This window comes from Equus przewalskii, chromosome 2, assembly GCF_037783145.1.
Source record: "Equus przewalskii isolate Varuska chromosome 2, EquPr2, whole genome shotgun sequence".
Taxonomy (NCBI): Eukaryota; Metazoa; Chordata; class Mammalia; order Perissodactyla; family Equidae; genus Equus; species Equus przewalskii.
The window spans coordinates 4,636,278-4,650,280 of NC_091832.1; the positions used below are offsets into that span (position 1 = coordinate 4,636,278).

General features: G+C 46.6%; 1 protein-coding gene across 1 annotated transcript in view; it reads left to right on the forward strand.

The window, feature by feature from the left end:
• Nucleotides 1-11,810: 11,810 nt before the first annotated feature.
• The window catches only part of DHCR24 (24-dehydrocholesterol reductase), a 31,765-nt gene continuing 29,572 nt past the window's right edge, over nucleotides 11,811-14,003 (forward strand). Inside the window, exon 1 of the mRNA XM_008542516.2 lies at nucleotides 11,811-13,398. Coding sequence (XP_008540738.1) covers nucleotides 13,168-13,398 — 231 coding nt within the window. The 5' untranslated portion in view covers nucleotides 11,811-13,167. The remainder of the gene's footprint in view (nucleotides 13,399-14,003) is intronic.

Below are 14,003 nucleotides of genomic sequence, written 5' to 3' on the forward strand. Positions count from 1 at the left end.
TGAAAAGCTAAAAGGAATGGTTTTTATTTGGGGTTTTAGGTAGGGAAGGGGGAGCATATGGCCTTGCTGGTCGGAGCTTTCCCACCAGCCTGTCTTTGGCCTTGAGACACTTGCAGAGAGGAGGGAGCTCATGACCTTGCTGGTCAGCAGCTTTCCCACAAGCCCATATCTCTTTGCGGGAGGAGATAGTCCAGGTGCTTGTCCTTGACGGTGTCTGTCTCCATGGAGGATAGTGGATTCTGGAGCCAGGAAGCCAGAGAGTAAGCAGGGAATGAGTGTTTTGGTTTTAACCCCATATATTCTAGGTTTAATGTGGGGAAACTGATATCAGGGTTGGTATCACCCCTGTGTTCATAGCAACATTATTCACAATAGCTAATATGGTGGAAGCAACCCAAGTGTCCACAGACAGGCGACTGGATAAGTAAAATGTGTTATATACATACAATGGAATATTATTCGGCCTTAAAAAGGAAGGAAATTCTGCAACATTCTATAAAATGGGTGAACCTTGAGGACACCACACTAAGTGAAATAAGCTAGTCATAAAAAGACAAATACTGTATGATTCCACTTCTGTGGGGTACTGGAGTTGTCAAAATCAGAGACAGAACATAGACTGGGGGTTGCCGGGGGGTTGGGGGAGGAAGGACCGGGAGTTACTGTCAATGGGTACAGAGTTTCAGTTTTGCAAGATGAAAAGCGTTCTAGAGATGGATGTTCGTGATGGCTGCACAACAGTGTGAATGTATTTAATAGCACCGAACGGTACACTTAAAAGTGGTTAGATGGTACTTAAGTTATGTGTATTTTACCACAATAAAAAAAATCTATTAAAAAAATGAGTGGGCCCAAGATGGCACACTATATGATTCAGTCACATCATGGGGATAGGGACGGGACTCTGAGCCACACCCTGAACCATCCGGGCGGGCCCCTGCCAGCCCAGCTAGTTCCCAAGTCGAGACAAGCAACTTCCATCCGCAAGCCTCCCCGCCCCCCGGCCCCCGCAGTCCCCCGCCTCCCGCCCACACGAGGCCCGGAGGCCCCGGGACGCACGCTCCGCGCCCTTCCTGGGGCGGCTGCAGGGAGCAACGCCGCCAGGCCAGGCCTACGAGGCAGGCGCAGCCACACCACCAGGCAGAGGGGAGCAGGCCACTGGAGGCAAGAATCGTGCCGCCGGTCCGGTCCCCTCACTCCTGAAAGACGCAGGAGGTCTCGCGTCGCAGAGCCAGCCAGAGCCCCTCTCCTCCTGTGCCGGCTCCCTCGTGCTCGAGCACGAGCCCCAAGAAAACCTTGCCCCAGACTTCGGTCGGGCCTCCTGTCAATTTCAATTACCCGGAGAGCCTAAGAGCCTGAGGTCGTATCACCTTCTGGGAGAGACAGACCTAGAGTACTGGGAACAGAGCAGTGGGTGCCAGCGGGTAGGGGCGGGGAGGGGTGACTCCACAGGGGTCCAGGAGGAGCTTTGGGGGGCGTGGAACTGTTCTTTATCTTCGTGGTGGTGGTGGTTACAAGAATGCTCACCTGTGCTAAAATTCATAATCTGTACACAAAGATAAGCAGCTTTACTACATGTTAATTTAAAAAATAAGATTAGTTCATTGGCCCAACTCAAGGTAACTGTTTTCCTGGCCGAGATAATAGCAATCCAAAGGGTTGGAGTTTGTGGAGACAGAAAAGAACAATCAGAGACAGGAGAGGAGGCAGGAGGGAAAAGGCGCGTGTGAGCCGGGAAAAGCCTGTTCTGAGTGCCGTCTGCCCTTCTGTTTTGAGAGCTGTCCTGGAGATCAGTCTCGTTTACGTCTCGGGGCTTCCTCCCCCTCTTGTGAGTGTGAAACTATTCTGATTGCCAGTAATTTCCGCTGTTTCTCCTCCCAGGCATGAAACACTCAATTTTTAGGTTGAACTTTGCTTTCCAGGTTGCCTCCTACCCCAGCATTTCTCAGAATGGTTACGCTTTTGCAGCAAAGCCTAACAGTTCCAACACTGGATTCAGACAGAACAGAGGAAGGCATTGCCCACGTGCCTCTCCTCTTTACACTTCAATTGCCCCTCCTGGAGGGAGCTTCCAGAGGTACAATGTGAGACAAATCTGTAATTTTTAATGTTTTAGTAGCCACCTTAGAAAAGTAAATAAAGCAAGTGAAGTCAATTTTAGTGCTATATTTTATTTAACTCAATATATCAAAATGTTATCATTTTCATAAGTGAATGGCAAGCAATAGGATATATTGGAGCATATGAGGAAGCCATTAGGTATAAACCCAGTTCTCGGTGACCTTGTTTTTCCTGAAGGTCCCGATGTGGCTGTTGAGCATGCATTGTACATCTGATTTAAGCATTTGCTATGTCCCGAAGATAAGAACAAATGGCCTTAAGATAAAGATGCAACTTCCTCCATGTTGGTATTTCCTTAAGGATGAGCATCTCTCCCTGGGCTAGGAACTGATCGCTGCGCCCGCCCTGCTGTGTCCCTCGAGACGGCAGACCTGCTGTGAAAAGCTGTGCTGAGCCTGCAAGGCAATCTCGTGACTGTGGTAAAAGGGACATTCCTATCATATGTGATGTATGCTCTTTGTTCCAAGACAGTGTCTAACCACTCTGTACACCCCACTTCTTTGGTGCCCTTCCTTCCTTGGGGAAGGAAGGCCCCAGGCTAGTCCTCAGATGTGGCTCATAATAAACTCACCCCAATTTTGATTTATAGATTCGTAGTGGATTATCTTCATGGACAATTTCAACATGTAATCAATGTAAAAATTATTAATGAGGTATTTTGCATGTGACTACTGAAATCAAGAGTCTGGGTGATATTAGTGAAGGGGTTTACTCAGTAATCAGCAGGAGGAGCTGGATCCCCCGGAAGACAGTCCCACAGCGTGCTCCGACAGAGCTCTCCGAGGGCTGCAAGCTGAAGCGCGTCTTAGCTCTCTCTCACAAACAGTGCACGCGCAGGGAAGAGGAAAAGGAAAAACTCACAGCTAGATTTTATATTTGTCCCAAAAAGGGGGTAGAGGTCATCTGGGCCTTTCTCTAGGTCATACACTGAATGCAACATAAATAAGAATCCTTGGTTATACATCAAAAGAGTTCAGAGAAGCTGACGTTATCTACATGAGCAGGGGGCAAGGACCAGGGTTGTTAATTATTCCCATGCAACTGGGGAACGTGACATTGAGGGACCTCTTTATCTGTTCCTGCTGTGGGTCTGTCCAGCTGGCGTCTTCAGTCAGGAGACGTGGGGCTGCCGGGTCGTGGGACACAGGCTGGCGGTGACCTGCGTGGTGCTTCACGGTGCAGTGTGGATTTACCGCGCTGACTTAAAGCCCGTGCAGTTTGCTGGTTAGATTTGCCTGTTAGACCAGGAGAGGGGTCCCCAAACTCGGTCCAGGATCCTTGTTTTGGGTTATTATGAAGCCACGGTTGTATTCATGACCAATGAGGTGTTTCTTTGGTTTTCTCTGACATGATGGGGTGCCTCTCATTTGCTTACCTATCTTATATGCTATTTATTAAAAATGCATTCAGGATCACTTCTGCCTTCCTAGCTGACATGATCCAGGCCTTGTCCTGTCGTTGCCTCCTTTGACACTTAGCACAACATCGGACTAATACGATAATGAACACTATCAAAATGACAATTGTGAATGTGGTTTTTATAATTTTTCTCCCAAAAAGTCCCCTGGCAGAATTTTCTTGGAGGTTTTCCCCAAGGCATGCCTTATATAATTGTTTCCTGTGAAGTGAGAATTAATAGGAAGATTTAGAACAGGTTTGTGTAAGATGGATTTTAGACTCTGAGTATTTGACTTATGGGCTCACCACTTGTTGGACTCAAAGTGGTAACCTTTTTCTGAGAACAGCAGTTCGTATCTAAGAGTTGGTGTGGCTTGGAAAGACAAATGTTGTGACAAGAGTAGGTGAGTCCAGTTAGAAACAAAAATAATACATATTTTCCCTTAATTACTAGCCTGCTCCGGACTCTTGGGAGAGCTGTCCACGTCAGCTGTCGGCCGCTTCTCATCCTGGTCTCGTGGGTGTAGTTTCAGTCACAAACCTGAGACACAGTCTGAGGAGCGCTCTGGAGTAGGTGCCCTTTTTAAGTGAGAAATACGGATCCAAGAGCCAATTCCCTGTAACCCAGCTGTGAAGGAGTTAGTCAGAAGGACTTGATATGGTCCTTTCCACTTAAGCTGCAAAGAGCTTTTTAAATGGTGACATTTTCAATAAACAGTCATCCTGAGTCTGTATATCTTCCTCCATGGGTAAGTTTGCATCGTACGTGTTAGCAACCAATTTCGAGCGTTCCTTTAATAGTTTGGTTAAGATTTTACAATAGTGAATTATGTCGCCTTTTGTAATGAAGGTTTATGTAATCCTTCAGCTAGAAACATAGGTCTCCCAGTAATAATTTCAAATGGAAACAACTGATGTTTTCCAAAGGGTGTTGATCTTAGGTTGACAATACCAGCGGAAGGGCTTTAGGCCATGGTAGAGAAAATGCACCTGTGAGCTCAGCCACTTGGGTCTTAATTATGCCATTTGTTCATTTCACAAGGCCTGATGATTAGGGGTAGTAACTGCAGTGGAGATGCTACAAAATAGGCCAGACTTTACAAATTTCCCTCAAAACTCGTCTGGTAAAATGAGTCCCAGATCACTGTGTAGTTGTGCTGGAACGCCCCCACCCCACCCCAGTGGAATGAATGGAATGAAGTGCTCCTGTAGCAGTTTACTTCCTGATTGAGCGTAGCCCTTGGGCACGGAAAGGCTTCCGCCCAATGAGAGAACACGCAAATCACAACAAACACAGACTGGGAAACTTGGGAGGGAGGAATTTGGATAAAATCTATCTGCCAAGTTTCAAGCAGTCCCACTGACAAAGGGAAGACTCCGTTTGAACCATGTAGGGGCCTCCCTGGGTTGTGTTTAGAGCCGACTAACCATTCAGAGTATATTTGCTGTGCTACAGTAGAAGAGGGTTTCCAAAAGTATTGTTTTCCCCAAGAGATCATTTTCTCTGGGGCCCAATGAGTCAGAGCACGGATATGCTGTCGAAATGGAAGGTGAGCTTCCAAAGAATCTACTGGGCGTGGACGCGGTCCAATCCACAGGTTCCTAGGAGGATCAAAATCGCCCCCCTTTGGGATCTGTAACTGCTGTTCTTTTTCTGTGGCAGTTTTCGGAAACTCCAGCAGAGCCTCAGTTCAGTCAGAGAGGCACAAGATGTGGACTCCCATTTGGGAGGCAGCCTCCCTGCCTGCCTGGCCTGCTAACTTGTTTTTTTCACTTGTTTGTTTTGGTTTCTAAAGTGTCCACCTTGGAGTGACCTTGCACTTTTATTATTGCCATTTTCTGGGGGAGTAAAATGGCTTTTAACAAAGTAGTCACTTTTTCCCCATTTTTATTTATTTATTTATTTATTTAGTCTGAGGAAGATTGGCCCTGAGCTGACATCTGTGCCAATCTTCCTCTGTTTTATGTGAGATGCCACCACAGCATGGCTTGGCAAGCGATGCTAGGTCCACACCCGGGATCTGAACCTGTGAACCCTGGGCCGCCAAAGCAGAGTGCACAAACTTAACCAACAGGCCACCGGGCTGACCACTTTTCACATTTTTAATATGTTATCCAGTAGAAGTTAAAAAAAAACCTTTGTTTTTAGAGCATGGCAAAATCGTGGACTACTCAAATGTATATTTATTGTCAGTGAAAATATTTGCAGTTTTTCCTTTAGCCTAATGACAGGCTCTGGTCAGTGCAACAAGCTCAGCCTGTTGTGCTGAAGGAGCGTCAGGAGAGAGAGCACTCTCAGGAATGGAGCCTGGAGGGCACACAGCAGGGCCGGCTTGATATTTCCCGGTAGGTCCTCAGAGGTAAGAGCCAACCGTGAATAGCATAAGGTCAGTATTAGTTATAGGACTTTCACGTAAATCATCCCTAGGGGTCAACAGCTGGTCAGTTAATTTTATGTAGTCATGATCAAATTTCATTGATTCAGCATCATCTAGGGGCAAGGCAGTGGGATTTAACCTGTTATACAAAACAATTTCATCAGAAGTTAATCGACTCAGAATAATGCTGAGTGTGATGAGAATTTAACAAGGTTTCCACTGAATGAGGAGCACCAATAATTCAAGGACACCCCATCATCATTTCTTTAGTAGCCCTGCACAAAAGAGCTGTTGCTGAAACAGCCCCCAGACACGGTGGAAGTCCTTTTGCCACCAAGGTGAGTTGCTGACTATCATATCTTATAGGTCAATGGTGATCATCATGTTCTTGAGTTAATACACCTAAAGCGTTTTCATTATCTTGATAGATAAATGATAAGCAATAGGATATGAGAGTATACGAGGAAGCCATCTGGTGTAAAACCAATTCAGCCTGAATTTGTTTTTTCTAAAAGGGCCTGATTTGGCCATTGAGCATGCATTGTACATCTGCTTTGAGTATTTACTATGTCCCGAAGACAAGAACAATGCCCTTAAAGATAAGGATGTAACTTCCCCTACACTGGCATTCCTTAAGGATAAGCATCTCTCTCTAGGCCAGGCATGGATTGCTGACCTGCTGCACTCACCCTGTGACCACCCACCTTAAGACCACCCACCCGCCATGTTCATCAAATTGCTATGCCGGCAATTCACTCTCGTGACTATTGTGAAAAGGACATTCCAATCGTATGTGATACACGCTCTTTGAAGGTTACAACCACTCTGTATGCCCCGACTTCTTTGGAGAGCTCCATTCCTCTGTGAAAAGACTCTCCCGGACTAAATGGTCCTCAGAGTTGGCTCATAATAAACTCACCCAATTTTGATTTATAGATTGTTTATGGATTATTTGCATCAACAATCTTCATGTACAAAGAGAGAAAATGGCAAGTTGAAATTAGGGTAACCTGAAGTTGGTGCCTGAGCCAAGATGGACTTTGAGGTGTTTACAGCTTTTTCTCCTTCTGGTGTCCATTTAATCAAATCAGACTGGTCAGACTTAAGTGATGTATACATAAAAGGTTGAGCAACGAGTGGAAAGTTAGGCACCTAGTTTCTGCAGTATCTAGTCAGCTCTAAACAAAATGCCCTCAATTGTTTTCTGTTAGCAGTTTATGAAGCCATCAGTTTTTCCGTTATGGTTCTGTAATTTTTTAAAATTTAGTTTTCCAGTCTGAAAGTTTATCAGAAACCTGTATTTCAGAGTAAGTGCCAGGGTCCTTTCCATGAATCTCTCTAAAGATGAAACATATTTGCAAAAGCATCAGAGTAAAATAATAAAAATCTGTAAATGACAAAAGACTCGAAAATGGCAATTGACAAAGAAACTTGGTTATTTCTGTGATATATAATATTTTAAGACAATAATTAGACTTATGACTGATAATTACAACAGATCAGAATTTTAGGAATGTTATATAACCTTAAACCACATATTAATAATATTTACATACACAATATAACCTTAGAGGTTTATCATCGCTTATTTGACAATGTTTCCCATGTAATTTAACATTCCAAATGAGTCTAATTAGTTTAATATTTCCCTCTTTATAAGAAGAGAGAACAAATTTTTTTGAGACATCTCAGGGCTGATTGGAAATTTTAAATTTCCTTTTTAAGTCAAAAGAAAGACTTTAATTTAGGGAGAAGTTCATCAAAAATATCAAAAGGTTTTAAAACTCTTTGTCAAATAGGAAACAATGCTTAGTTATCCATTCAATCAAGGTAACAAGAGAAGGTGCCAAAGGCAAAAAGAAAAACACTTTAACAGAGAGACCTTAGTCTTTTTGAACATATGAAATTATTTTAACAAAACATTGATTTTCTTTTAGGTAGACTTACAAATAAAGAAAACCCCTTTTTTTTTTTTTTTAAAGTTTGGCACCTGAGCTAATACCTGTTGCCAATCTTGGGGTTTTTCCCCCTTCTTATTCTCCCCCAACCCCCCAATACATAGCTGTATATTCTAGTTGTGAGTGCCTCTGCTTGTGTTATGTGGGGACACCACCTCAGCATGGCCTGATGAGTAGTGCCACGTCCAAGCCCAGGATCCAAACTGGCAAAACCCTGGGCCGCTGAAGCTGGAGCATGCAAACTTAACCACTCAGCTATGGGGCCAGCCCCTAAGAAAAAACTTTTATAACCTCTTTATCACGAGCAGACCTAAAGTTCAAGAAGATTATCCTTTTATGAGAGAGAAAGCCAAAATCTAATTTTGCACCAGCTTACTTTTGATATTGAAACTTATTCACATAATCAAATTCATTTCAATCTTAGGCAACTTGACCATGCACAAAACTCTTTCCTCAGGGTTTTACTTCCACAAACCTTCTGTCACTTGCTTTTTACATACAGAATTTGCCCCAGGCCTTCTCTCCTTTTTTTTCCTCTAGTACTTTAGGACAAATTTATCTTTCTTAACAAAACAAACAAAAATATCTCCATTCTTCATACCTTCTTTACTGAAAAAATACACCTTACTTTTCTTGTATACAGACTTTCCAGAAACACGTACTTTCTCATAGAAAATATCCCAGTGTGGCACAAAATATGTTCATCAATAAACCCAAGTATCTTCCAGTTCTTCTGAAATAAGAATCCAAATGCAGACAAATCTACGCCTAGTAATTAATTTTAACGTCTTATCTTATGTGGAAATGACCTAGATACTCAATAAATTTTTACCACTTAATTTAGCAAAACTCTAAATTTTCAAGCCATCAAAAAGTTTTGAAGGTATTTTAAGTCCACACAGCATAATACATAATTATTGTTAAAAAGTTTACCCCCAAAACTTTGATCTTTCTCACATCCATTTAGTTTACTTGTTCCTAGTAATCATATTTAGATTGCCTATAAAAACCTCATGGGACATTAGACAAAATCAGCTATTATTCTAAGTTATTTTTTACTGATATATTTTGTAACAGAGATAACATGTTTGTATAATATCCTCTGTTGATACTCTGAAAACATGTCTATTTCAATCAAAGCAAAAACTTAAACAAGTTTTTATTTACCAAAGATCATTTTATATCATGTTAACTTGAAAGATATTTGGGGGCCGGCCCAGTGGCACAGTGGTTAAGTGTGCACATTCTGCTTCGGCAGCCCAGGGTTTGCCAGTTCGGATCTGGGGTGTGGACAGGGCTTGTCAAGCCATGCTGTGGCAGGCATCTCACGTATAAAGTAGAGGAAGATGGGCATGGATGTTAGCTCAGGGCCAGTCTTCCTCAGCAAAAAGAGGAGGATTGGCAGCAGATGTTAGCTCAGGGCTAATCTGCCTCAAAAACAAAAATAAATAAAAAAAAAAAAGAAAGAAAGATATTTGGGTTAATTTCTATTACACTTAGAAATAATTTATATCAGCATTTACGTCAAGCCAATTAAATAGAGCTCCTTTAGAAATTACGCCATCTGGAGGCAGACAAATATAGAGAGAGACTTACATCCATAAACACACAGACAGACACAATCAGAGATCTTTAAAATTTTAGCCATGTCTCAGGTACAAAACACAAAAGAATAGTGGCTTCCAAATTGATTTTCTGGCAGATGAACTAAGTTAAGTTTATCTGCTCAGATGGCTAAAATTTTTACTAAAAATTCTTTTTTTTGGTGAGGATCCTTTTAAGAGTGGTTTTTGAAGTCATTTTGTCTTTTAGAAGCTTCTGCATATCAACCAAAGAATGCATTCCAGGGGCAGCCCCATGGTGTAGTGGTTAGGTTAGCGCACTCCGCTTCGGCAGCACAGGACTTGTGGGTTCGCATCCTGGGTGTGGACCTATGCACCACTCGTCAGGCCACGTTGTGGCAGTGTCCCACATACAAAATGGAGGAAGATGGGCACAGACGTTAGCTCAGGGACAATCTTCCTCAGCAAAAAGAGGAAGATTGGCAATAGATGTTAGCTCAAGGCCAGTCTTCCTCACAAAACAAAAGCAACACCCCCCCCAAAACCAGAAACAACAAAGAATGCATTCCATTGCTTCTGAGAGGTTTTGAATCCTTTCTTTTAAGGGTGACTCTTAAGGTGGACTCTTCTGAAACAAAAGTTCCCCAGAATGGCCATTATAAAGCAAGATCTCCTTTAGTAATACTCTCCCATTTAGGGAGCCATTTGCAAGCTTGTGCTCCATAAGTATTGAAGGTAAAACTGGCTGGAGTATTAGCTGGTAGGTGGCTGTCAGATGTCCCACAGTTACCAGGTTTTGATGTTTTGTTTCCCATTCTGTTTAAGCAAGTCTAACTAGCGACTTAGTGGGGTGAATTGGGAGTGTGGTGCTTATGGGCATAGCTCCTCAAAGTGCCACCAATGAGTTGGCTCCACCCTCTTATGTGCCTCAGTTTCTCCCGCTGATTGTCTAACACAATCACAGGGACTCGGAGCACTGGTGATCAACCTTATAGTGCGTCCCCGGATGAGCCAAATTATTTAATTACGTGGTTTGGAGTTCCCTATGGGACCGCTACACATCTTGAGTATAGATCTCAGACACCTCTGTTTGGCCCCTGGTCACCCAGCGACACGGCAATAACAGCCGGAGGGAGCAAGTGTCCCTTTTTTTCAGACTCACCTGAAGCTGGCCCTCCATTCATGAATACTTTCATTTTGGCAAGCTGAACCAGTGTCTGATTGTTAAGAGAGCCAGTAGGGGAAAACTCTGACATTAGCCACCAACTATCCTCTCTTTTATTTTCCTTGGCTCAAAAGACTAGAAAACCCGAGCACCAAGTTTGGAATTCCCTTCTCTGTGAACACAGAGAATAGCCTGTCCCACCTGAACAATCATAAACCATTATTGAATAAATTCAAGGACCTTCAACCATTAACCAGGAGATCTGAGACCCAGGAAAGACTTCCCTGCTGTGGCTGGAGCTCCCAGGAGGCAGCGGGGCACAAAGGGCCCTGCAGGTACCACGGCGCCGGGTCCTCTTGATGCTCCAGGTGGTCTCAGGCTGTCTCTCTAGGTCCCCTCGTGGTCGCCAATTTGTCGACTGAAATCAAGAGTCTGGGTGATATTAGTGAAGGGGTTTACTCAGTAATCAGCAGGAGGAGTTGGATCCCCAGGAAGACAGTCCTACAGGGTGCTCCGACAGAGCTCTCCAAGGGCTGCGAGCTGAAGTGCGGCTTAGCTCTCTCTCACAAACAGTGCACGCGCAGGGAAGAGGAAAAGAAAAAACTCACAACTAGATTTTATATTTGCCCCAAAAAGGGGGTAGAGTACATCTGGGCCTTTCTCTAGGTTATACGCTGAACCTAACATACACAAGAATCCTTGGTTATACATCAAACGAGTTCAGAGAAGCTGACGCTATCTACATGAGCAGGGGGCAAGGACCAGGGTTGTTAATTATTCCCTCGGTCTCTAAGAAATGCAGCTGGGGAACGTGACATTGAGGGACCTCTTTCTCTGTTCCTGCTGTGGGTCTGTCCAGCTGGCGTCTTCAGTCAGGAGACGTGGGGCTGCCAGGTCGTGGGACACAGGCTGGCGGTGGCCTGCATGGTGCTTCACGGTGCAGCGTGGATTTACTGCACTGACTTAAAGCCCATGCAGTTTGCTGGTTAGATTTGCCTGTTAGACCGGGACAGGGGACCCAAAACTCTGTCCACATGTTCTCTTTTTCGTACTATATGTGAAATCCAGCGTGTGTTTTACACTTAAAGTACATCTCAATTTGTTAGCCACATGCTAGTAGTTCTTGTATAAGACAGCACAAGTCTAGACTACTCATTTTCGAAGTTCTACACAAACGGCCTCTCACTGTTTGGACTTCGATCATTGTTAAATATTTGAGCTTGTGTCCACTTCTTCCTTTATTCGTTAGTCACAAACACTGCAGTGTCTACTATGTACCAACCATTGTGCTAGAACCTGGAAAGACAAAAATGAAGGAGACATTGTGTGCCCTGAAGCTCGGTCTGTGGGAGTGAGAGACATGATGGAGACAATTATAAAACCGTGTGAAAGAATCCTGACACAGAGGCACTCTATCGTATGAGCCTGGAAGGGGAAGGAAGTCCATAAACGTGGTTTAGAGGTGGCTGTGAGCTGGTTTCCAGGACCTGTGGTGTTAGCTCTATGAGGGGGACAGGAAAGGGCATTCCAGAGGTGCCAGCCTGAGCAGAGACACTGAAGTGAGGGACATTGGGGCTGGGGGAGCCTCCTAAACATGCCTGTCAGGGCAAAGAAGAGAGAGGCAAGTGGAGAGGTAAGCAAGGCCAGTGAAGGGCCTTGTATGTCACAGTCGCTGCTCCTCTGGACTGGCTGCTCCGCGACAGCAGGGCTATCTGCTTTGGTCACCACCCTACCTCAGGGCCTGGGGGCCGCCCGGCAGAGCGGGCCAGCGGGTTTACAACACTGCAGCTGCTTCCTTCATTCTCTCTCCTCTGGTCCTCCCCCGCCTCAGCAGAGTGGACAAGCGGGAAGGGGCCAGCCACAGCCTCCGCTCGAAAGTGCTTTGGATTCAGGAAGAGGTCTTCACCTTCTTGGGATGCCTCCTCATCTATAACGTGTGGTTCACAACTACCCGCGCCCAGGACTGCTGTGGAACTCGAATTTACACAGAGCACCTTGAAAAATGAAAAGAGGCATCTCATGGCCTTGAGGGCATGGAGTGACACAACTTGCAAAGGTCAAGACCAGCTTTCCATCCTCTCCGGCCGGGGCGGGAATCCTCGGCCCAGGGCCACGGGGCGCCCCACCGCACCCCTTGAGAGGTAACCCAACGCGCGACCGCTCGACGCACCTCTCGAGAAGGCGCCACCTACGGAGGAGGAGAGGAGGGCGCAGCCGCGCCCCTCCCCCGAGGGGTGGCCTGCAGTGCCCCGCGCCCCGCGCCCCGCGCCGGGGAAGCCAGCGTCCCGCCGCCAGCTCCCCGCAGCCCCCTCCCCGCGCGGCGGCGAGGACAAGAGGGTGGAGCGACCTGACTCCCGCAGCCAATAAAAGCAGCGGGTTCCTGGTCCGATCGCCAGCGCGGTTCGCCATTGGTCAGCACCAGGGTCTCGGCCCACCGAACCTTTGCGGCCCGAGCCAATCGCGAGGCGGCGAGCGACCCCTCCCCCCCACCGCGGCTCCCTTGGGTGCGGGCGGCAGGCGCGGGCGGCAGGCGCTGCCAGTGCGGACCTGGTGGCGGTGACAGGTGGCGCGCCTCCGGCTCCACCATGGAGCCCGCCGTGTCTCTGGCCGTGTGCGCGCTGCTCTTCCTGCTCTGGATCCGCGTGAAAGGGCTGGAGTTCGTGATCATCCACCAGCGCTGGGTGTTCGTGTGCCTCTTCCTGCTGCCGCTATCGCTCATCTTCGACATCTACTACTACGTGCGTGCCTGGGTGGTGTTCAAGCTCAACAGCGCGCCGCGGCTGCACGAGCAGCGCGTGCGGAACATCCAGAAGCAGGTGAGCGGCGCCGGCGGCGCGGAGCCCGTGCTGGTGGGACGTGGCCGTGTGCTTGCCTAGCGGTGCGTGCGGGGGGAGCCAAGACTTCCCGGGGGCGGTGGCGTTTGAGGGGGTTCTGCCCTCAACAAAAATGGGATGGCGAGGGCTTCCAGGGGAGAGAACGAAGTAAGCAAAGGCATGGAGGGAATAAAACGTTGCTCCGTTGTTTATGGAGTGCCTAGTCTGTGCCGAGCACGTGCGGGTACCTGGAGGGATTTCAAGAATCTTAAGACAGAGGAAGGTGAGCCATGCGGCAGGTAACTATCACCACGCCCAAGCGATTTCAGAGGAGGGAGGGCTGCTGGGAGGTGGAGCTGGCACTAGAGACTGGAAGTTGGGAAATGATTGGGGGGAGAGAGTGTGTCAGGTGGAGGGTCCCTGTGATCGAAGGCAAAGAGGGGAGAAGGTTGGAAGGTCAGTTTGGAGCTCGCCTGGGGCCGGGTCTTGAGCTTCGAGTTCACTCTAGCAGCAGGGAGCTTTCCACAGGTTTAGAATAGAGGACTACAGTGAAAGGACCGCACCCAGCCAGGGTGAGCAGCTCCCAGCCTTTGGGCCACATGCTCACT